Source organism: Trachurus trachurus, assembly GCF_905171665.1.
Source record: "Trachurus trachurus genome assembly, chromosome: 12".
Classification (NCBI taxonomy): domain Eukaryota; kingdom Metazoa; phylum Chordata; class Actinopteri; order Carangiformes; family Carangidae; genus Trachurus; species Trachurus trachurus.
This window is the reverse complement of record NC_139908.1, coordinates 13,553,314-13,579,328: the sequence shown is the minus strand read 5'-3', so window position 1 is coordinate 13,579,328 and position 26,015 is coordinate 13,553,314. Positions and strand designations below refer to the sequence as shown.

The following is a 26,015-nucleotide window of genomic DNA, read 5'->3' as shown; positions in this document are numbered from 1 at the left end:
ATGGGGGTGGAACAAACGCAAACATATGTCAGACGATATTTACAGACACACATCTGCAATCATGGAGGACATTATGGAGCAGTTAGTGTGTTTGGTGGACATACACACCACACGCTGGATGCATATGCTTCTCTCTGAGCTCGCACTGCTCATTTGTCTCTTCTCATTATCTGTATCTCCTCCCTCTCTCTCTCTCTCTCTCTCTCTCTCTCTCTCCCTCCGTCTCTCTCCCTCTTTCTCTCTCTCTTGTTTGTGCAGCTTGGGAGTCTACCTTCTTAGCCTCTTGGGCATTAGCTCTCTTCCCTTCTCTTTCTCTCTTTTCTGCGTCTCTGTCTGTGCACAGTTCAGTTGGCCTATAGTCCACACACTGACTGAGTCTCAAACACCAGCTTCAGCAAGCCAGGCACAAACACTCACACCCCAGTTTGTCAGAGGAAGTAGGCCACTTTAATGGGGATGTGTGGAGTGCCTTTATCTGCCTTTAGTGGACTGTAACCTGGAACTGCTTCTCCTGCCAGGTAGGGGTTTTTTTTATACCATAACTTCGTCTTGATGTGTGAGGAATCAGCAGAGAGCTTTCACGCAAATGATTTTATGGTGTTTTTCTTTGGCTTTGGGAGAGATTTATTTCTTTTGGAAGAGTACTTGTGCAATTAGTTTGAGATGTTGATATTGCTGTGCTGCTGGGAGGCAGGGAGTGGTGTGGTCATACGGAGGGAGGATTGAATCAAGATTAGAGGAATGATAGGAAAAAAGCAATAAATGCTCATTTATCACGGGGCATCTTTATGACAGGCTCATATGAGGAGTCGGGTGTCGGTGTCATGCTCCACGGTGATTCATTTAACTTCACTTATTCCTGTTTGTTTGATTTTGTTTTGTTTACCATTTTCTTTCCTGCTTTTTGTCTTTGTTTATTAACTCATCCATCCATCCATCCATCTCTCTTTCCCTCTCTTGGCTGTAATGGCCTGATATTATTGCCCTCTTAATAAACAGGGGTTGTTGTTTTCTGAACAGCGGATTGTTTACACCTCCTCTTTAGGGCTTTTACCGTAACACAGTCCTTTCTGCTCTGGCTGTGTGCCAGTGACATGACTTAGCCCTCCACATGGCCGGGCAGTCGTAGGGTGAGTGAGTAACAGACAGACAGAGAGAGAGAGAGAGAGAGAGAAGAACGATAGGGAGATAGCCATTAAGAAGACGTACTCTAAATCATGTTAGTGCCAAGTTGAAAGTGATAGAGACAAGAGGAGAGAGCAAACCAGAGGGACCAGAGGGGAAAAAAACAACAGGAAGCTCACAGGGGAAAATTGCTTTTCTCTTTTCCTCATTAAGGGAATTGTGGGGTTATTCTCTTCTTAGGAGAAACAGAGAGAGACAATACACCATCTCAGGTAAAGGGAGCTGGTGTCGATCAATTTTATTTACGTTAATGGTGTAAAGATTGGTAGTTTTAGAAGTTTTCTTTAAGTAAGAAAAGAAGAATAGGTAAAAAGAAAATATCTCCTCTCCTCTCCTCTCCTCTCCTCTCCTCTCCTCTCCTCTCCTCAATCTTTCACTTGTCCTTGGTCAATAGTAGACAGTGTCAATGGCCCAACCCTCTGCACACACACACACACACACACACACACACACACACACACACACACACACACACACACACTGTGACTGAATGTGATTTGTGAGCCAGTCTTACACAGTTAGACCGAGCTTGGACAAATGAGATCTTTGTTATTATTTCATAACCAAAGAAAAACAATATCACACACGTCCCAATCCCTTGTTTGTCATGACACACATACACGTACGCACACACACATACATAACCCCTCTATTACCACACACACACACACACACACACAAACACGAACACACAAACATCTCTGTCCGCTCCTTCTCAGTGGTCACATTGTCTTCAGCTGCCTGGCGTCACGGGGGAGTTACGTCAATGACATTTTCTCTCTGAACCCTCAGCTTCTATCAATAATGCCTTTGCATCTTTGGATGTGACATTCTTACCCCACGTCACCCCCCCCCTCCCTTTCTCCTTGTGCCCCACCCCACCCACCCGCCCACCCCCCCTGACGGCCTGGTTTCTGTGACAGATTCATCTGGATTCTTCCGAGGCTTTCGCAGGAGTCACAGTTTGCAACATTACTCCTAGAATGAGTTTGACTGCGATTTGCTGACTAACACGTAAAACACAAACAATGGACACATCCAGGACGGCTACCCCAGTTTAAGCTGAAATATTAATGAGAGCAGACTCATGGTAATAAATTGCAGCTGACATCTTTATGGTTGAACACACTAAGTATTCCTATGAGATACTGAACCGCCGTACTGCTTCTTTAATTAGTGTTGCTGACATGCAGAATATCCATGCAACACTGGTCCCTGTGATGAGTAGCAGTATTGTTGTGTACATCAGAGTCAATTAACTTAATTATATGTTGATAATGTTGCCATTATCCTTCTAATTTTACCCGCTTTGACATCACCAGGAGCATCAATAACAAACTAAAATGTAGACCAATATATTGCACATCTACTAGACTAGAGCATCAAACATTTCTCTCCTGAGCCGGTAGTCTTGCATTAAGTTTTTTTCTCCCCATGATTCATCTAAAAGACGTGCTTTTTTTATGCTCGCAGTGTCCACCTGGCATTTTGTCTTCTTGATTTCCTTTGATCTGCAGACACCTTTTCACTTGTACCACTGCTCCCTTTTCCATTTTCTGTCCCCTCTGTCCCTTCCGGCCTGATCACAACGGAGGGATCTGACAGATAAACGACCATCACCATCTCATCGCTCCTCTCTCTGTTAAATCGAGGGCAACAGAGGTCGGAGCATTGCGCTGCATGTAATGAGGCCATTCAGAGATTGATCATCTACTGTATATGGTCTGGCCCTTTAACAAGTTATTGGAAATTATACAAAGCAATAATGGCTCTTCAACGGTCGGACCCACCAATTGTTCCAGGCAGCACATGTCAAAACACACCTAATATATGTTTAGTTGGCTCAGACATGCACACATAGACACTGTCAGTCCAACAAACATCAGGCTGATTTATCGTATCGGATGCTGCATGACGCGCTGATCAACATACACACATCCTCCAAATTAGACTGGACATGTGAGTACTTCCTAATATATAACCTGTGGTTGCCTGAGCGTAGGAAATAAACCGTGTGTGTGAGTTTATGCAACAGACTGTGACGTGAGTTGGAGCAAATTATTTCACTTAAGGCAAACAAACAACCAATGCTATGTGTGTATAAACAAAGTTAGTGCGCAATAATGTGGTTCAGGACTATTCTAGAAAACAAGTTTGCAAGCACTATTGAGGGAGATAACACACAGCATCACTTCCCCAAGGATATTTATAGTCTCCAGATTTTACACAGGAACAAGCCTCCAAGTAAAACTGGTTACTCACTGAGTTTGAATACCTTGTATTGTGGCGTTCAGTCTTTGACGACACAGGAAGAAAACTTTCCACAAACTGTATTTATTATGTCTTTACCCTTCTTCCTCTCTCTTTTTTAAAGACTGAATTAAATTTTGTGTATTATTATTATTTTTTTAATTTTATTAATTGTTTGCATTCTTTCTTTGTAATAATTCTTAAATTTCACCTATTGAGATTGAGATTAATCTGAAGGATATAATGAGAGAGCATAAAAAATACATTCACTGAAGTGTTGTATGTGTTTTGAGGTACTTATTTTCCTTTTTTGTTGCTTAATACTAACACTCCAGCACATTTTAGAGGTAAATATTTTTAAATAATTGTACTCCGCTGCATCTGTTTCATAGATATAAGAGTCTACTGTGCATAGGAGCCATAAAATGAACCCTTGCTCCATGATAACACACAGCTTTTCTAGATGTATCTGACCTCACAGGCCCTTTTAGGAAATCAATGAGATAAGTAAGTGAGCAAAAGAGACTAAATAACAGGCTGAAAACAGACAGCTTGGCTACATCAGTTGGGCATCCTACCATCTGACTCGCTGTCATATGGGTCCACCACTGAGTCAGTGGGTGGATGAGAGTGCAGGGGAAGAGAAGCAAAAAAAACTTTCCCTTTTCTCTGGTGGTGGTTCTAACAGCATCGCTAATCGACTTGAGCAGGATTTATTGAGGTTGGAAGTGGATTTGGCAAGTGTAATGGTGGATACATTAAACCATTAATATTTGACTAAGTAGACTGAAGCAGGGGAAGACTTTAATACTCTTTAATGTGATGTCTTACTTAAAAACAACCAGGACTTAGGAAATTAAATAGAGAAAAGAGAAGGAAGGAGGGCATGGAAAGAGATAAAGATGATGGCACAGTGAAAGTGAGAACGGGTTCAGGGGAACTATGATGACAGAGTTCATAGGTGCATCTTTAGTTTTTGGCAAAGGCATTGCACAGCTGTTCCCCTAGGACAGGTCTCCCGTTGCCATAGTGACTGTGGGACAGAGTTCACAGGATTGTCTTTAAGTGACTGTGTGTATGTGTGTGTGTGTGTGTGTGTGTGTGTGTGTGTGCGTGTGTGCGTGCGTGTTTTCATGTACTCCTATCTTTATTATGAGATGTGAACCTTTGAACCTGAGACGTAGCCCCTCCGGAGTAGTATTATTTTTGTCAGTAAGACTTTGGAGGTATTCACTGCTGTCACGTGGTTTCTTCAGTGTTTCTTCTCCACTCAGTTGATACAGTAACACCAAGCATAATTTCAGATTTTCAGATTTATAAAAAAAAAAAAAAAAGGGGAACAGTACATATTAATGAACATTTTCATGTAAATATGTGGGATTATAACCAAATGGCTAATTTCCATCCCCAGTCCAATTGACAGGTTGGTGTTTAACATAAAAACAATGACGGTAAAAATTACAAAAGGCAATACAACAATGCACCATGAAACCCTTGACAACATACACGAAACATATAGCTACTATACTGTAAGATAAACACATACTACATATACCAATAGCTAACTGGCCAAAAGTAAGGGGACCAAAAGATTACAGAAGAGTTATAAAATGCTGGAGTGCTAATTAAAAGTGCCATGTGCTAAAGTGACGAGTGCATAAAGTGCAAGATTGAACTGAATTGCACTATGCCCATAGCACGAGCAGCATGATTACTATCCCTCTATGTTGTTATATCAGTGGTGGCTGCTGGTATGTGTATCAGAGTTGAATTTTACAGTCAAATTTAAATTGTGATAACACAGTGAAATAATTCAGCATGTGACATTATTAATTTCTGAGTGCACATTTTCCACATTAGCAGTTCACAGCATACAGGAAACAAGGTCAAGGAAATGCCCCAATTTGGCTTTAAGCATCCCCCTATTTCAGGCCTACAAGGCTGCCAAGTATGTAAATGTTTTTTTTTTCTTGAAGTTTCAGAGCCATTAGGCTTTTTTTTCACAAAATTTCCTTTTTAGGGCCCAAATGAATCAAAATTTTGTTTTTCTGTGCCTTTACACATAACAACAGGCCTTGTTGGTGTTAGGGTGGTGTAAGCAGATTGGTCAACAAGTCTATCCATTAGCTATACCACTTATTTTTTTTAGGGTTGCGTTGGGCTGAAGCCAAACGGACATGACAATGGGTGAGTGGTGGGGTACATCTTGGATAGGTCAGCAGCTCTGACACATAGAGACAAACAGCTATTCATGCTGCTTATCCATGAGTGATTTAGAGTAAGAAATTGTATGTTAAACTGCATGTATTGGTCTGTGGGAGGATGAAAACCCATACTGACATAGGGAGAACGTGCATACGCTACACAGAGAAAAGATCTGGTGTGGAAACAGTGTGATCCACTGTGGCAAGTTCGTCACTTTTCATAACACATGTAGAGAAGGGGGGGGTAATATGTGAGTAAAATGTCAAAAAATGGTTGTCATTTGCTGATTATCACAGTTTAAAGATATTCAGTATTTTCATCAATGCAGAGTCACAAAAAACCCCAGGGTACAGTACAGTAAAGGTTGATGGGGAATGTCGTAATTTTTAAGGATGAATGTCTGCATTAAATCGTATGGTAGTCCATCCACCATCCGTGGAAGCTGAACAGCTGGTCGTTCTTGTGGGAAGGTCAGGGGTATCACCAGAGTCAGCAGGTTTCAACCTCTGGGGACAATCAACATCTGCGCCAAATTTCAATGCGACCTATTAAAAAAAGTATTTCTGTCTGGGCCAAAGTGGTGAACCGACCTGAGGGTCATGCTGCTAATGTGACTCTCAGGTTTCCCAGTTCACCTAAGTATCACAGGAGTAGCAGTGCTTTGTTTTCTTTCATTTGGACATGGGAGAAAGTACATACAACAAAGATCCTGCTATTTCTGCACCACACACATAAGGAAAAATATATAATGTGTTAAATGACCAAGAGTGAGACTAACTTGTGGTAGAAAAATATCTGGCCGTGTAGCTGCCTCCTGGCCTTGAGCACAATAGCCCTGTCCAACATGATGAAGCTACTCAATGATAGCTCGAGGAGGGGCTGTGGAGTTAGACCTGCCACCAAGGAGATCCAGACTTTTGCGGTTATATCTATGACCACTACTTCCACTACCAGCATTATGTTTCTAAATTCATATTCGTCCTGTTTAGAAATGATCATCATTAAGCTGTCTGGGTCATTGTTAGACCAGTAATGGTCCATTAACGTGAAAAAAACCCAAAATGCACATCTTCTAGGATTTAGTCTCCATCCGTCCCCTCTCTCCTCCTACTTTCTTTCTTTCTTTGTGTCACCACCTATCACTGACTCCTCTCCTCTGCTTGCCTTCTTCGCTTTGTCTCCATCATCTATTCTCTCTCTTACCCAACATCCCACTCTCCCTGCCTTTTACTGCTGGTTTTGTTGCTTAATTGAGGCAATGCCAGAGATTGTATTCTGTTGAATCATTGATGACTTTTGAGTACATGTGTATTCTGCGTACACATTTATACGCACATAAAGGCAAGTGCAGAGAAAAAGTGCACAGGTCTCATTTCCCATTAGCTTTTGTATTTTCCTCACCTTTCATTCAGGGCTCATTGAACAGAAAATGCAGGGAAAAAGGAAAATAACAGAATTGGACAAAGCCTTGAATACGAATATGTTTGTTCCTTTCATATTACCAGCTAAGGTATAAAGACAGCCTTAAAAGATACACAGCGTTAATGTAAGCTGCTTTATTTTTGTCTGATTGCCTGTGTGTGTGTGTCCACAGTAGAGTGTGTAAGAAGGAACAAATGTATCTGACAGGACAGGTGGCTCCATTGTGTCTCGAGCCATATCTTCAACAGTCAGAGGTTTATGTATGTAAGACAAGGAAAGAGAGATGGGGGTCAGCAAGGTGGAGAAAGGGAAAGAGAAACAGCCTGTGTAAATGTCAGGTCTAAAGGTGTGATTGATGGAAGAATTAATGTTTATCCTATGAGGTTTCAGACTGTACATACTATGACAAGCCTCATAAAACGCCCCAAAGTCAGACACAAAGATGCAGGATGAGGATGGACAGAAAGGCAGAAAGGTAAAGGCTTTACTCCACTTTTCCTCCACGGGTGCTTTTATGAAAGTGCATTTCATTCTAAAAATACCCCGTGAATCAGCAAGAAGCCTTGATGTCTTGGTTGTAACACTACTGTGAACCATTTAGATAGGATCACAGGGAGGTTAAGAGGGAGTTAGAAGGAAAAAATACAAGGTCTGCATCACCTTGGGGTAGTTGTATATATCCATGGACATCAAGAACAGTCCGGTTTGTATTTATAGCCCTGAGTCATTGTTCCTGTCTCAATGAGCTTCACAGTGGCTCGCTCGAGAAATAGTAAATAAAACAGACATTAACCAAACAAACATGCTTTAACAAGGCATGAGTTTTGATCCTCAGAGATAGATCTACCAGAATAATACGTTGTCAGTGATTAAATTCGACCAGTTGGAAAGAAGCTAGATGCTAGTGTCATATCATCCATCCATCCATCCCCTTTTTCTGTTGTTTACCCGAGGCTCGACCATCACAATTGTCTGGTACAACACCTGCATCTCTGCTGAGGCCTCACCAGTCCCCCTGTTGATGTCACACTCATTTTACCCTCGCTCCTGAACAAGACTGACTGCTTAATACTCTGCAAACCGGCTCCCATGTTGTGCTGGAGGTCAGTTGTTCAAACCAGACAGCAACTGATGTAATGCTTTTCTGCAAGCACTAGCAATCTTTGATCTTTTGCCAGTATAATAAAGTTCATTATGTTATAACTCATACGGAGAGATTAGATATTTTGTGCTTGACAGATTAATTAGGTTTGTCATTAGTCTAGGCTGTAGTCAAAGCCAGCAGCTCAATTAAAGATATCAGGATTAGATCATAACTATTGAAAAGAACAGTGGAAAGTAAAAAAAAAAAACAGGCCACTGATCTGACTGTTGTTGTTCAATGCAGACAGATGTTTCGTCTATGCAACAAAAGTCTTGATGTCAGAAAATAATATAATCTTTGTCATTAAATTGAATTTGTGTTTGAAGTAGATTTTTCACCTGTTATCCATTTAGTTTTCCGTAATATGGATATTCAATTGCCTCTACAAAAAAGCACAGTATTTTTTTGTTCCACCCTCACTGAAATCCAGTACTAACTGTCAGAAGTTTGATTAGAGTCATAGAGTCAGCATATGCATTTTATCTTGTGTGTTTAGAGTTGATGCAGCTATGTTTCTACCCCCTAAATCATACAGCATGCTGTACAAAAGAACATTAAATAAACTAATATCAATCCAATAAGCAGAGCGCACATACTGTAACAAGCACATCAGACCTTTGGTGTGCGGCCAATTTGTGTGTCTAGTGCAAGACATTGTTTGGTCTGATGGGTCAACATAGTGGTAGGCATTGTGGTAGGTTTTAAATGCCAGATTTGTGATACTATGCATACACAAAAATTCTCAGGCACAACACCGTCTTCTTCCAGTTTGTTCCCATTTAAAATACATAAGGTCACATTGTTACAGGAGTCACAGTGACCCCAATTTCAATTTCAAGACATACTGTATTCACTCACTGTGTATTCTATCATGTGTTTATACAGTTGATGCACAACACTCAGTTTGGAAATAACCCCTTTATCTACTAAATCCCCTCTACACTAAAAAACAAATTGACAGATTTGTGTGTTTTTGTGTGCACGTGCACAAGCTACAAATTCAGACATTTTAAGGATTGTTTATTTTGGAGCGGAATCTGAATGAAAGTCCTAAAAGCTAGTTGAGTTCATGAATGCAGGTCAAAAGTTGGGAAGCGAGGACAACCAGAACCACAGTATGGTGGGGGGTTGGGGGGGAACTAATTTGAGCCGCAAGTACACAAACAGCTTGTGAAATATCATGAGAGCTGTCTGCGAGGAGGCAGCATTATCTCCAATTAGAGCAGAGCGTCTTGTGACTGCAGCTCGTCATCATGGGTTAACTTGACCAGCACAATGAGGCCCTTCACCAGACTTTCTGCAGAATTGAAGGAGGTAGAATTAATTTTGTCGACTGAGCTGAAGGCTTGTGATTTCACAAGTCCACTCATCAGCTCTTTGTGTAACAGACATTTGTAATACCACAGTTCATTTTCATGGACTCTATATATTAAAGTCCATGTGCACTTTGTAAGCCGTCTGCTGCGTTCAAATAACTCAGCGTAATTAAATATTGTAGTACTCTAAAATATTGTACTTTTAGCTACTTAAATACTTCATGAGGAATTGTGAACTGAAGTCGAAAGAAGATTAGATATTCTACCTTTTATCTTTCCTAATTCTGTTGTTTAATCCCCTGCACTTCACCCGATGTCTCTGGTTATCTCTGAGATGTTTTTAATCCTACACTGACTCAACCAACTGAAGCGAGCTGAGATGACAGCTTCAGCATCTGAACATGGTCTTTGTCTTCTTAAGCAAACAGCATTACAGCCGCTTCTTCTACTTGTCTTCTTCATTTAGACCGACTCTCAGCATGGACGTCCTCACATATTAAAAGTTTTCTTCCAAATTCTGGCAACAAAGCCTTTATTGTGTAACTGTGTGGTCTTAATGAATGACACTCAGAGGGGTGCTTTGTTACATTCATAGTCAGTAGTGCAGTGGCTCACAACAGTTTCTTGCACAGGGTATTTCTGACCTTTTATTTTATTACCGGTTTCTTTTTTTGGTGCTCCCTTTTTTTTTTTTGGCATTGGCCCACGAGTAACTTCCTGTGGTAAAATTGTAGCTGGGGTTGATAGCTTACGTTTTCAAACTGTATTAACCCACTTATGTCACAACTTCCCACTTCAGATTTCATTGAAATGTTTAAACCAGTGCATCATCTCAGTAAAGTTTGTATGCATTCCTTCATGTTCCTGGATGTTCTCCTGTGAGCCGTGTTTACTGCAGAATAACACCGAATGGCTACAGTGTGTTGATGAGCACATAGTAAGTTAATAAGTTTCTCAGCCTCTTTGTGAAAATATGCCAGGGCAGACATCAACCCCAGTAACTATGTGAGTGTATACACAGCTGATTAAAGCAATACATGAAGCCAGGAGATTTTAAAGATGGAGGTAAGAGAGATAGGTTTCCAAAAGTTGATGGTGTGTATGTGTGCGTGGATGCGCTATACACAAGAATTCACATTAGTGTTTGGCAGGGATATTTAGTGTCATCCTGAAAAGTGAGTGTAGCCTGTGTGTGGTAATTGGGGTCAAAAATTAATTTATTGCGTGTTAATATGATACAAACACATCAGAGGGGGTGAGAAGACATGTGACAGGCGTTGATATTTTGAGGTTTTGGTTTGTATTTTTGTTCCATAGTCCCTGAGGGCCAAACTTAGTCTGACTGAATCAGTGCAGCGAGCTCCTGTGTAGTGGAGCAGCAAAGCAGCACGACTGAGAGGAACAGCAGTATATCACAATATGAACTCAGAGGCACTGATATTGTTTTGTGGTCAGTCTTATGAAAGAAGAAGCCACCTTTATGTCTGTAATTGATTATGGTGATACACTACTGTACATGAATGCATCCTCATCCACTCTAAGGAGCTTCGATTCAGTGTATCACGCTTCTCTATGTTTCATTTCTAATGCAAAATCTCTCACTCATCACTGCAGTCTCTATGATTTAGTATCTAGTATTTAGTATCTACAAAGCTATGTTGGGTAAACTCAAAACCCAAAATACCTCAGTACCCCTCTCTCCATCAGTTCTAGTAGTTACCATCTGCGTACATCCAATTGGTTGTTCTTGAATGTTCCCTGGGCCAGGACAGACCTTGGCAAAACATAATTTTCCTGCCATTCATCATGGTCTTAGAATAATTTACAAAATGTTCTTAACATTTATATCCATTAATGATTTTAGAGTGTCATCAAAAGGGAGGGAGGAATGTCATTGTTCTTCTGCTGTGGCCACTGTGTTTGAGTAGCTGACATTTTGTTTTGTTGTTTGCTGTGTATCTTGTATGTGCTGATTTTTATGGCTGCTGCCTTGGCCAGGTCTCCCTTTCAAAAGAGATTACTGATCTCAATGAGACTTCCTGGTTAAGTAAAGGTAAATAAATAAATAAATAAATAGAATTAAAATGAGTATCGAGCAGACAACCTACTCCATATGGAAAAACAAGTGTATGTCGCGACTCCCCTGGTTTTACAATGCTCACAATGCACTCTGTGATGCCGTGTTTATGTCTGGACCTTCCTGTCTGAGGTTGCCAGCTCTAACTGACCACATGTTATAATCATTGATGGTTCAGTTTATAGTTTCACCCTGAAAGTAACTCTCGGTCACGGCAGGATGTATCATGATGTGAGACATTTAAAGCCCCATTCAGCGAGTGGGAATGGCGCTGTTGTGATAAGTGGATTTTTTACTCATGGCAGCAAAATAAACCTCCATCATGCTGAGTTAAACCTTCACAGTGCACAAAGGATCCAAACAAAAGTGACTTACATTTCTTTTTCTGTCTCTGTTCCTCTTTTGCAGATGTCGGAGCCTAAGGTGGATGCCCCTTCATGTGAGCTGGGCGGAGTGGGAGGAGATCGAGGAGGCGTTTGCCTCCACCTGCCCCCCCGCAGCTCAGAAGGCGAGGAGAGCAGCCTCTATCCTTCGAGCCCCTCGGAGCCTCCCACCCTGGGCAGTCCTCACCCCTCAGAGCCCCTCACCCCCCTGGATGAGGTCTACATGCCCCTTGGTGGCATGATGGGGTCCGAGGAGCGACACAAGGTGCCTCCCACACCGCCTCCTTCCACTGAGGGCGAGGATTGCAAGAGTATGGAGGGAAATGAGATGGAGATCTGGAGAGAGATGAGGTATCTGGAGAGCAGAAGAGAGGAGGAAGAGGAGGAGGAAGATGGGGCCAGCAAGAAGAGTATTTTAAGTGAAGAGGAAGAGAAAGAAGGAGGAGAGGAGGAGGGGGAGATGAACGAGGAGGAGGTCAACCTAAACCTGATGGTGTCAAACACAGATGAGGACAACGCCTCAGAGCCGCCCGACACCAACGCCCCTCCGTCGTCCTCCTCATCTTCGTTCGTCATCCCCGAGCTGCGCCTCGACCGCTCCTTCAGCGCCGACGCCCTCTCCTCGCCCAACACCGACGACGAAGACTACGACGAAGACGACGACGAGGAGACCGACGACGACGACGACGACGAAGAAGACGACAGCGACGACGCCTACCTGCAGCGCAGCGACAGCAAGCGCCGCAGCATGGTGGAGGGCGCCACCTGCGAGAAACACGGCGGAGGGGGGCTCAGCGTGCAGAACTCCCTCCGCAGACGCACCCACAGCGAGGGAAGCCTCCTGCAGGACCCCCGCACGCCATGCTTCACCTCCGACAACGCCATCAACTGCCTGGAGGCGGGGGGAGCGCACCACAAGGGCGGCTGGACACTCCCATCACCCAAAACCCTGAAGAAAGAGCTGACCAAGAATGGAGGCTCCATGCATCAGCTGTGTATGCTGTTCTCTGGCAGGAAGGTAGGCAGCCTCACATTTATATATAATATTATATATAATGTTGCAGTATATGAAGTAAAGAAGAAGTAGTCAAGTTACTGAAATGCAGCTCTGTGGTTACATTCAACACTGCCATTGTAAGAACATATTTTCCGTATCAACGACAGGGTTCATTTATAAAACAAGAACAGTGGAAGACATACACACACATCAATGATATGTGGCCCTTTTCATTCAGAGTATTTCAGGTTTTCTTCTCAACCTCGGGTAAAATGTTTCATACTGCTCCTTTCCTACAGTACAGTATGTCTCTCGTATCTATTGCATCAGTAACGTATGAATGATCAGCTCAGCCCACAGTTACAGGTCACTGGTTTCTGTAAAAACGGTGACATCAAGTGGTAAAACAGAGCAAGTGCACAAGAATCCTGTCATCAGAGTATGCTGCAACATAAATCATACACAAATGTTCTGGCTTTGGTGTCAAGCATATCTAAAACAAAAGGCCATTGTGACATACTGTAGACATTTATACTGTGAACACTCACATTTTATTGTAACTGAAGTTGTAAACCAGTATAATATTATGCAGGAATATGCTACACATCCTTTTATAGCCTAAAAGTAAGTCTAATAGGTCTCACACTATTGACTAATGATGCAATGGTCTTTTCTGCCAGCTGCAGTTTCACTATATACATTCAAGTCACTGTATGCAGGTTAATAATGTTAAAATATTAACTGAACAGCACCCAGCCTCATTTACATTTATATAAGACCTCTGCAGAGGTGAAACACTTCTCTGAATCTAAATATGCTTCCACAACACTGATACAATCAACTACAATACAAAGTAAATGCAAATTCCACCTAACCTTGCCATATAGTCTTACGAGTTCCCCTCCACATCAACACAATAAACAATACAACATCAAAAGTTTAAGACAAAATGACAACAAATACATTTTACTCCTAAAGCAAACACCTTATATCACCATATATTTGCATATTTGGCCTTTTTGCACAGCACTTATACAAGTCTCATTCATTTACAAAATTAAAATACCTATATAATGCATATTAATACACATTGTAGATTTTTTTCATTGAGCTCTAATATCCCTTATATAGAAAATGTTAGCATCTGCAGCAGAGAGAAAAATTATGTTATGGAATTATGACATTTTTACGCATGTGTTCCCCACATGGTTACAATTACGGTAGATTTTTAACTTTACTATCCATTGTATAATCAGTATTTACAAAATGTTTAAGAGGATTTTTCATACTACAATTGTAGTTAAAAGTTTTGGGGGGTTTACTCTTATGGAGAAACACAGTATTGTCAGCAGTTTTGACATACTAGTAAATACGCCATTAAAAGTTACAAGTAAAAAAAAGCAGAGTAGTGAAATAAGGAATGTCATTTCTGCTTTGGATCACAATAATTAGACTTTATTTCTTTATTTGAAACAGACTTATGCAGTGAATGTGCAGCTGGACAGTTGCGTGAGTTGTCCAACAGAGGGAAGCATGTGTCAAATCATGTTATCCCAGCGGCCTCAGAGCCATGTGCGTCATGCCAAGGTGGAGTCATGACGATAATTGAGAAATCTCAGTGGGACTTGTTTTCTTATTAACTATGAAGTAATAAAGTTTATAATTTCCTAAGATAACACTCAGACAGGTCATTGTCTCTGCAATGATTTCTCCCAACAACTCTATTTATGGTAGTTTCGTTTGAGCTCCACACCTGGACACCTACAATCATCAGTATCTGTTTGGTCATGGCTGCCTCTCAAAGAAGCAACACAAGCAAAAGAAAAGAAAAGGGAAGAAAAAAAGAGTAGTGATATGGGGGCTCCACAGACACCCCACTGACTTTGTGATAGGCAAATGACAGAAGTGATTAAGTGCTCACGTTATCACTATAGAATATCAGAGGCACTGCTCCTTTTTATCTACATCTGCCTTCCCAGAGTCTGTCAGCACACTTGGCAGCCTTAAATGGCAGTGTGTGTGAGCCGTGCAGAGGAGGAATGCAGCAGAGAGGGCTGGAGCATATTGGTCTTGGCAGATTCGAGGGTAATTTTACTACCTATTGGCGTCATGGACACTGTTCCTTTGAGGCTTGTGTTTCCATTATTTAAAATGATCTGTCATCTCCCTCCTCATTCATAAATCTTGTGACATCTCTAGGTGCAGAACGTGGGTGCGTGTCTTTTTGTCCATGTATGCGTGCGTGTCCAACCTTTGACCAAGAGATCAGCGAAGACCAGACAACACAGATTCCTGAGTCTGCATGAACACACTGCCTTCATTTCACGACAACTTCAGAGTTTCCCAAACTTGTCGGCCCTGCTTTGCAGCACTACGGTGATGGAATGGGCAGAAATCTGGTTATAATTAGTTCTTACACATCAGGGGTGTACAAGCTGTCTCTGTGAAGTGATGGGGTGAAAACATGAAAAGGAACAATTTTCTTTAAACATTGGAAAGTGAAGGCGAAATCACAGTTAGTTTAACCATGAAACAATTTCAAACAATCTTTGATGTATCGTATTTTGCAGAACATTTTATTCAGTCGTAGTTAAAACATATTTGAAAAAACAGAAACCAAGGCAACTCTTCTTTGGTATAAAGGTTAAAAAGTCTCTATTTCACAGAAGTGAAATGAGCTTTAAAAAACCAAGATATTTGGCCGTGCTCTGTGGCCTTCATGAGGGCATAAGGCAGCAGACTTCACAGATGTTCCTACTAACAGTAGTTGAAACTAGTTTTAATATCAAAAATATGAATCAAACCTTAGTTTCCATGCAATTCATATTCAATGCATGCAGGAGTAAAGAAACTCTACTTTGTCGTAGTTTGTATGGATTTCATTCAGATGTATAGAGTGACCAAATGGAGTTTCCAGATGTTACTGAAGCTTTTTCAAATCCATCAATCCAAGACTCTTTACTGTGACTTCATATGGAAAGAAAGGGCCCATGCACTTCTGTACACTTAAAGCTATAGGCTGTATATATGGTTAGTATGTGTGTCTGTGCTGTGTGTCCTTTTATAATGTGAACACCCCCCTCCCTTCTCAGTCTTTCTCAGTCTGTCATGTCTCTTGCCAGGCAGTGTTTACTTGCCCTTTAACAAGTAGCAACTCTGGTCCTGTGTTTCTTTCCACTCTGCACCTTTTCCTCTCACTTGATCTCCTCTGTGGCATATCATCAGTGCGAAACAGACAGAGAGCAAGTCTAGAGGAGTAATGTCAGTTTGTTTGAGTAAAAAAATGTTTCTTGACAATCACTTAAAAGAAAGTGTTATTCCTGCTACTCATGGGTGAAAAATAGTAGTCAAACATTGTAAATCAAGTCTGCTTTTCATATCGCTTTTCCGAAACAATTTGAAAGGTGATGAGTAAACCAGAAGATAACTGACATTGATCTTAAACGCAAAACACACTCTAGTATGACAAAAATTTGTTTGAGGTGTTTTGTCTGTGATCAGAATCAGAATTTAGATCCGATCTGTTTTCACGGTTCATCGCAAAAATTGACTTGCAAAGATATCACTGCTGGTTGTCATTGCTAGGATGAAATAACTAAGAGAGACTGTTGGCCCATACTGATTCTTGTTTGACTAGAGAACTTATCCATTTATGTGTGAGTCTTTCTTAAGTCAAATTTGATTAGTGTTAAACTAACAACTACCTTAAAGGGATATTTCAACATTTTGGCAAATCCGCCTATTGCCATAATCCCTATTGTCCTAGGAGTAGGTTTATTACCTTTAATTATTGGTGCAAGCTGTTTTGAGATCGGTGGAGCAGAGACGCAAGCTGCACGGTATTTCCCTCATCAAACTCCAAAACACTCTCGTGGACAAGTTGTGACCTGCACATTCGCCACACTATGAAATAATAATGGAACCTTACAAGACGGAGTTGTTTTTAAGGCAAATGTGCAACCAAAACTACATGAGTATTGTGTCGTAATGTTACATAATTAGCAACATAAAAACCTCACCTGCACTGATATCATTTGCCATCATTTGTTAACCTGTAAAGGACAGCTTTAAATCTGCTGTTCATGGTCTTTGTGAAACTTTTTCCAAATGGATTAGTCGCCAAACACTGAGGCCAAAGAAAATATGAGCAACAAGAGTGACTACCATGTGGCTGGTTGATAAAGAGAGTCTTTTGCATTCACCGTAATAGCACCAGTAAACTGCTCAGCTGGTTTAACAGCTAAAATGGAAATTTAAAAGAATGAGAAGCCCAGAGGTAATAAAAAAATCCACTGACTGATCTGTTTCCACTGACAGCTTTTAGCCACAGTGGGTCTTCAGAGACAGAAAAATGCTCATTTCCATCCCAAGGTGAGAGGCATGCTGTAAATGGCCATATAAGAGTAAACGACCTCATGTTCTTTCCGAGCCGGCCATCGAATTAAACTATAATTCTGCTGTCCAAAACCCTCAAATCCTACTTGTTCTTCCAGAAATCACACTATCTGTCATCTCTTGTCAGCTTGTGAATGTGTTGCATCCACACAGACACATGGGGATCTAACGCAGCGCTTTTGGGTTAAGCAGGCCAAACATTTTGTTTATGGGCTCTGAATGTTTGTTTGAAATCTGGATAAATATCGGCTGTCTTTCCAGATGCTGGGAGGAAACAATTTTAATGTGTTTACTGGTGGTCGTGCTGTGGCTTACATTCCTGCGTTGTGTCAAGGATACACAGAGAGGTGCACGGTATAAAATGAAAATAGGTTAACATGCATCCAGACTCGGAAACAGGTGCGCTAATGATCGGTGTTACGTGGTCACGAACGCACACACACACTCAGAAAGATAAATACAGTTGGTTTGCTGGAATGGGCACTAACAAGATGAATCATAATGGTTGTAAAACTGGCGTAACTGTGCTTCCAGTGAGGTGACCAGCGTCATTATAAAAATATCTTGTGATCTTATGATTTTCTCTCGTGATAAAGAGATTGTGAAGGGAAATGAGGGAAACTGACACAGACTGTGAGTAAGCACAATATAGCAGACTCAGATGGAGGCGCGACTGTTTCTATCCTTTATCATCTTTACATCATCAGTCCTCTCTGCTTTTTGTGATACGATCTACGTATACGGCATGAAAACAATTCATTAATAACCTTTTTGTATTTAAAAGTGGCAATAATAAGGAGATGAAATCTCATGTTTAGCTTGAGCAAAATTCAACACTTGAACAGGCAATATCTATTTAATGGTGGTGCACATGTGCACATATTCAGCCAATCTGTTATTTCTGTCTGAAACAAACCTTTGCACCACCGCACAGCTAAATTAATGCTTCTGAAGTGAATTAAACATCCCTGCTTTAGTCATAAAAGGAGAACATTGAAATTTACTGAGGCTACGGTCAGAACTACAGAAACAACATGTTATGCTTCAATTTGTTAGGCTAATGTAACCAGGCAGAGCACTACAGGATAATCTAATGCTAGGCAAACAGTACACACAGCCTCTTCAGACTGACTCACCTTTGTCCTAGGGGCTTAATCCAAAATATCAAACAGATGCACAAACATGGAAGAACCTATACAAACTGTACGTTGTGTGTATACGTGCACAATATTGTGTGCATTGACCTGTAGGTCTGATGTGTGACATCAGACTCCAGCTGGAAATACAACAACAACAGCAGTGTTTTAGCTTGAGTGAAAGGAAACAAGTCTGAGGTTTTGTACCTTCACAACATAGTGTCTTCTTCAATTTACTGGAAAACCATTAAATGTCCACTGCACTGTGATAAGGAGGACAAACACTTACCGGAACCTAAACATGCTATTTCTGTCCCATGTACAAAAATATTAGTAAACTTTGTGTACCATCTTCAAGTATCTCAGTTACATCTCTACCAAAACCTATTAGTGCTGACCTCTCATCATTCCCCAGGCCCTAATGTGCCTATTTCATGTAGTTTACCTAATCTTAGCTCCAAGGTTATAATATGAGAGGGGAACAGCACTTGTTGATATCAAGACTGTGATGCGTACCTCACATGGGTCAGCGCGCATGATCAGAGCTAATTATAGTTTGTTTTTTACTGAATGAACTGCATAAGAGGTTCTTGGAAACAATTTAGAAAAATGAGGTATCGATGAGTGCCGCTGTCGTCCCCTCAAGTGTTTTTGTCCCAATATGAGACAAAAGAGACGCTGCAGATCATTTGCCAGCTGCCAATGTGTGCAGAAAAATCAGCCTTTCGTCTGTGACAGCACGGCGACACACTGAATGGGTGGTTTTGTAGGTAAACACGAGCGTTTTCTCCTGTTTGACTGTACTGCTATTTGGCCTGGAAGGGACAAAAGGTCTCCGGGGTTCAAATCCATGTGGGATGCAGCCATTCTGGATAGTCCTCTGAAATGCTAAATGAGTAACATGTAAATATTTACTGAGTGGACTGAACAAGCTTTCAGAACAGTCAGCTCAGTGTCCGGGCACTAAAGTACTTATTGACAGAAACGTGAGTGAACTGAAGCCGTTGTTTCCCAGTTAATGGAGATTCACTTCACAGCTCACAATAAAAATTTCAATAACCTCACTTGCAGGAGTCCATCAGAAGTGTGGAAGCCAGTAAATTATATAGGAGATTACTCGGAAAGGAAAAAATAGTTACATAAGACATAGCAGAGTAAGCAGATAGTACTTTTTTTTCATTCAGGAAGGAATTCTTGCCCCTTGTTGTGAAATCAGGGACTTCTCCCTCAGTGTGAGGATTAAGAGCTTAAAGGTGTACAGAAAAGAAAATTGAATTTGAGCCCACTTTGGGTCATAAAATTAATGTAATAACTCATCTTTCAGACGTTGTAGGCCAAACTTTGTGCAAAATTCTATTTTTGAGTAAATCCAGGATGAAAGTGTGTATTTTTTTTTTCGCATTGGATAATGCAGGCGCACGGATTATACGTCAGCCTGTACACGATTCACCAGCCACTGATATTGGATCCGTCATCCGTCATTCAAACGTCTGAGACACGCACACACACACGGAGCTCGGGCTCGCCCCAAGCTTTGAATATCCCGCCCGCTCGATAACGACCAATCAAATTTGTTTTCCTCACTCGGGTAAACTCGTGTTGCAGCTCGTGACAACTCGGCGCGACTAACAGGACAAACGGCCATTTCTGTACACCTTTAAGTGTTGTCTAGAAATTTCCAGACAAATCTTTCTTTTAATTTCATGTATGTGCAGTCGAATAAAAAGCAAAGGAACTCTAATCTTTATTCAATATGCATACAACACACATATCAGTGGTTCCTTCTGCAAGTCCTGCCCTCGGACAGGGCCGTTGCTAGGGATTCTGGGCCCCCTGAAAGAATACTAAAGTGGGCCCCTACCCCCTAACTTTTCCAGTTTTTTTTCTTAGACTACGTATGTATTATCATTTTTTATTTAGCCTACTTTGTTTCGATGCTAATGCAGCATTACTATGAGTATTAGTCAGGGTCATATGCAGAATAATTCAGTCATACAAAGATTAGACTACTGGGTTTTTTTGTGGGCCCTATGGTCGCTGGGCCCCTAGAATTATCATCACCTTTCTCCCCTATACAACGGCCCTGCCTCGGATAAAACTAAAATATTCACTTTTCTACTATACAACCAAACACAACCACACATTCTGTTTCCATTATTCCACCCAACTCTGTCTATCCCTGCTATTTGCAACCTTGGCTTCAATAGTAAGAGTAAGTAAGAAGTTATGACTCGCACACACTTATGAATTTTCTGATTATATTTTGGGTGAAAACACACCACCTTTTGTCAATATAGGCTCAAATCTTACTAGAGCTCCATGCACGCCACGTCAACATGTGGATAAATACAAATCTTGACAGGCCTCACAGGCTTAGTTGAGATTGTTAAGCCGTCACTGAGTGTGGGCGGGGTTTGGCAATAGTCAATCATCCTGTTTTGTTTACATCGTGTTTACTAAATATTCACATTTTTCTTGGAGGGTGTCCTCTGACCGACTAAGACATGAACAGAAGATATCCTGGCTCCACAGATAACCAGTCACACTGACAGGAAGGGGAAGCATCATTCCCTGTTGAGTAACTGTGATAACAAATAAGAGTCTTCTGGGAAGAGTTATCACATTCACTTAGTCCTTGCAGACACTTTATTGTAACTGACAAATGAAATGTCTTCTTATTACAAAAATTCTTCACATCTGCTTATTACATTTACTTTTTTCCCTGCCTAAAGTCAGCATCAAATTTAAATGTGGGAACATGTGTTTTCACTATAAATCTCCGGTTTTCAAAATATATCTGTGTAGACAGCTCCTATTGATTGGAGAGATGGTAACTATCATGGAATCTTTTGATTTCTTTATTTCTGTAGTTTTATGCTTTATACTTAGATTTGTTGAAAACAGAAAGAAACAGAGACAAGGAAGCATTAAATAGAAATAAACAATACATTTAATATCTGTTTGAAACATTTGACCTTAGTTTAACCAGAGGAATTCAAACCCCTGTGGGTATAAAGAGTCAGAGGTTTTTACACAACACCTGCCGGATTATTTAAGATCATTTCCAAAAATAAAGTAATACATTTTTACTATTTCTTCCCTGAAATGAGACCTATTTATCTTAGTGAACTTGCTCACTCCTTGCGACCTCATGAGGGTTCAAAGCTTCCCACACTAATCCTTCTTTTTCCAGGGAAGCTCCCACATGGCCAAAAAACTCACCCTGTATATCCGTTCTCTTATACTCTTTTTCTGCCACTAAAACACTCACAAGGCTCCACATGGATTTAAACACTTTCACAAATCCAGACCACAAAGGCTAATCCCAAGCTAATGAAGCTAGCATTCTTTTTTGTTTATGTGCTAGGAATTGTCTGGTGTTTGCGATTACTGGCGGACGGGTTTAATGAGCTACCTGGATAGTTAGCTGCTACTGTGAACCGTTGTGTGAAGGAGTGTGGGAACATGCTGTTTCCATCCATTAACTCTGATATTGCTGCTGCAATACAATGTGAACCAGGGCCATATCGGCTTCCTTTGAAACTGACTCTAAAAATAATTTGCTCCTGGTTGTTTCCCATTGGAACAGAGGAACAAAACAGAAGAGGTTAAACAATGTTAGCACACAAATATCTCTGGTTCATTTCTTATAACTCCATCCACACTGTTGCATATTGCTTCCATGCATCACATTTGCTAACAGTAGGAACATTTGACAAAATTAGGGCAACAAGGCAACAGCAGGAGTGTCCACTGAGGGTAATATAACATGACACGTTGCAAGTCAAATCATTCCACCAAAGCCGGGAAATCATGAGACAAGGAATTGTTTCATTTACGATCAGCAGGTTTGACAGAGTAAATAAAGACGATGACCATAAACACGACTAATACATTAACGCAGAGGGAAAATCACATGCAGCGTTGGAAACAAGAAGGGGAAATACAGTTACTGTCAGCAGATACATTTGATGATGTGTTACTCGCGTAAGACTCTGATGGCCTAATGCCACGGCACTTAGTGGCTGGACTTTTTTCAGCAGACTCATGCTCTCTGCCCACCTCAGTGCCCCGCAGTGTATACATTCATGTCATTAGTGACAGAACTTTGGATGCTGTCACCAGTACAACAAAACCCCGTCCTGACGTTCACCCAATCCAAGACACGATCCAGAAGGCCCCTTGTTTGATAGTTGTGTCTTGTGTATGTTTGAATGGAGGTGTTTACAGTGCTTGTTGCCATAGCAGTGCTTTGTCTGAAATGGGAATTGGTTACATAAATGTAGATAGATAGTTGTTTGAAGACACAAACATGCGCACACTCACGCAGAGTCACACTTAGTAGTCTATACTGATCATAGTAGACTACGGCACTAGATGACGTGACCTGTTCTTTGCTACTTGTATCCTCCAAATCTGGACAATGGTAATTAATTAGTTCTTCCACCACAAACGGATTTAGTTAAAGAAACACAGTCAAACTGAAGCAATAGATATAGTGCAAAGTGTTTCCAAGCATAATAATGTTCTTGAACACAGTGGTCACCATGGAGAGTGGGCACAGCTTCATAAGTAAAGATCCACGTTTAATTCCCAACAAGAACTGCTCTAGCCTGAATTTTGATCAGATAATTATCCAATTTAACCATGACTAAAGTCTCTCATTAACCTTAAACAAACTAAATTTTCGTTTCACCCTTTATGAAGTTACATGCCTGTCAGAACCGTGCACACACACACAGATATTTTGAGCGCTGAGATTTGACCATGCGAACACTCTCACCATCTCTCTCAATGCTTTGCCCTAAAATAGCAAAGATTAATGAGTGTTCCCTCTTGTGTTGTCTCCCACACCACTAAATTATGTCACTCAGTAATTCAAGTGTTAGGATAAAGTGTGTATTATAGAGAGCATAGATTAGATAGCAAGAATAGTCAAGATAATGTTCTCTACAATAATCATAAGAGGGATTCTGCAGCAAAGTAACAAGGAGGAAATATTCTATATACTCAGATGAAATTTGTGTTAACATTTCTGAAATGCTTTTAAATGCTCTCTTACTACCATTAGGAAGCCATTTGCACATGTTTCAGAATAGGATACACTTTGACAGACTTAATCTTTTTGTACAGTACGGGTCCTTTTGTCTCCTGTCTGCAGTAAAAAATTGTACATACAGTGAGATAACAAGAACGCGGTGTACTTTATCTTCATGCCAGCTGTGTGGCCCACATCAGCACGAAAACCCTGGCTAGGTTTGAAATTTTTTCGACACGCGCCAACTGTGCAGCAGCGCATATACAGAAACAGCCCATATACACACAATCACACTCACACTCCCCAGAAGGCCGGAGTCAGGGTGAACAATGCTGGTGGGATGATGACACGCTGTCCTCACAGGATGAGAACAGGGTCAAGGGAACAATCGGCCCAGGAGGTAGAGAAAGGGAAGCCAAAGTTCAGAATTGTTACAATAAGGCATGAGCTATTAAAAAAAAGAGAAGAAAAGACATCTCACTGGGTTGAATAACGTTTTCCTCCCGGACACTGAAATGTGTTGTCCTCACCTAAAGGTTGTTGGCTTCTTCCTGCTGTGATTACACTTTACTGTACTATGTCCCACATTTAATCATACTGGTCCCATTCAGCCTGGCAGCAAGCCAGTATTCATTTCACCCTGGCATCCATTCATTTCTCGCCCTGAAAAAATGATTAACAGGATAGAGCTGTTCTCTGTGCTGTGTAAAAAAATAAGTCAAAGGATATCTTCTGGCTCCAGTCTCGGTGGATTTAAAAAAAAAAAAAATCATTATTTTTGCAATTTCATCTTAAGCATGGTATTTTGTTTGGGACTTTTGGCTCGGTAAACAACTCACACAAGCTTTAATTGTGACACAAAGCTGTAATGATATTCTACAAAACACAAAAGTCCACCAGGAGGTTGACTTTTATTTTCATTTTATTTAATTTTGAAAACACTTTCATAACATCTTCAGTTGATTTTTCTTCAGAAGGCCTTGGCACGCACCGCAGCAGTTCAGAATTTATAACCACTGATGTGTATCATTCCTTTTAAGTTTTCTTTTCACTTATGCATCAGCATACTCTCAGTGGAATTCATCTTACATAAAAATGAATGACGCTAGTTGCGCTGCCTTTTAAAGATGCTGAGGCTAATGGATTTGCATTATATAACAAATTCAATGAGGCGTGTAAGTTGGACTTGAGCTTGAAATAAAAATCGTAGGGAGCAGATGCTTTAATCTAGTCTGTCAGTTTGCAAATGGCGGCCAGCGGTAAAGTCAGTTATTCCATGACTACTATGTGTTGTTTACTTCCACTTGGAAGTGAAGCGCGACCTTTTGATGAGCGGGTGTGTGACCCGGATCATTCTCGGGCTGCCGCTCTCAGAATCTCATTCGCAGCATTCCTCCCTTCCCTCCTGAATGCCATTTATCTCAACCCGACACTCTGCTTTCCTAGAAATAGTTCTGCTTCTTATGGAAACCCGCCTCTCTCAGCTCCTGTCACTTTGGCCCAAAGAACCACCTGCACCTCACAGCACCTGACCTCTTTCTCAAGCTGTTACCACGTACAGTATGGAGCTCAGCACTACGGATCTGTAGGTGGGGATTGAAGCAGAGTAGAATTAGTTTCTGAGGGGTTGGCCACCAGCCCAGTGTTGCAGCATCACGACAGTGTGACAATGCGATGGACGTCACTCACATCACTGTCAAAACATCGTAAAATACTTTTGTAGTGACCCTTATATACATTAACATGACTTCACCATAATAATATATGAATGAAAAGAATGACCAGTTGAACAGCAATGCTGTTAATAAGATCAACCTACATAAAGGTTAACACTCATTTGACCATTGCGTCAAGACAATAGTGAAGTACGTCATGTCTCTATGAGAACAGCATTACAGTAAACACTGTATAAGCATATTCAATCCAACTTGACCACTGTTATGTTATTTATTATAATGGGTAAAGTAATGACTGTATCAAGATTGGCTCTGCAGCTGCAATAACTTAAGACACTTGGATACAAACCACCAACCAACTAAACCAACAAACTAAACAAAGTAAACCTAGAACAGACCATACAGGGTCGGCTGGATGGCTTATCATCTTTCCTTAGAATTTCTTTTACCCATTCAGCCCATTAGCGTGATTGATAGAGATATTATTAGATTTCTTCTTTGATGTTTTCATGCATCTGGAGCTCTTGAATTGATGTGAGTGTACTGTACAACATGAGCGCACAACATGACCTAGGAAGCACGTGTCAGTAATTTTAAGCGACAAATCTATCATCTCTGCTGACTCTAATAGTTTGCGAGATATAATTAAAAATTCCATCCCTCAATAGCCAACTGTCATTAAGTTACTGAAAAACAGTTATGTAATTTATCTTGGCAATGTAGCATGGTAAGAAAATATATATTCATGCCTCGCCCCATGGTGGTCGCAGCCAATTGGGAATAATTGGCCC

General features: G+C 40.9%; 1 protein-coding gene across 2 annotated transcripts in view; it reads left to right on the top strand.

Moving 5' to 3' along the window:
* The window catches only part of rgs3a (regulator of G protein signaling 3a), a 136,590-nt gene that overhangs the window by 87,360 nt on the left and 23,215 nt on the right, over positions 1 to 26,015 (top strand). For both annotated transcript variants that reach the window (XM_083983405.1, XM_083983406.1), the window contains one exon: positions 12,008 to 13,000. In XM_083983405.1, the coding sequence (XP_083839531.1) occupies positions 12,008 to 13,000 (993 nt within the window). The remainder of the gene's footprint in view (positions 1 to 12,007; positions 13,001 to 26,015) is intronic.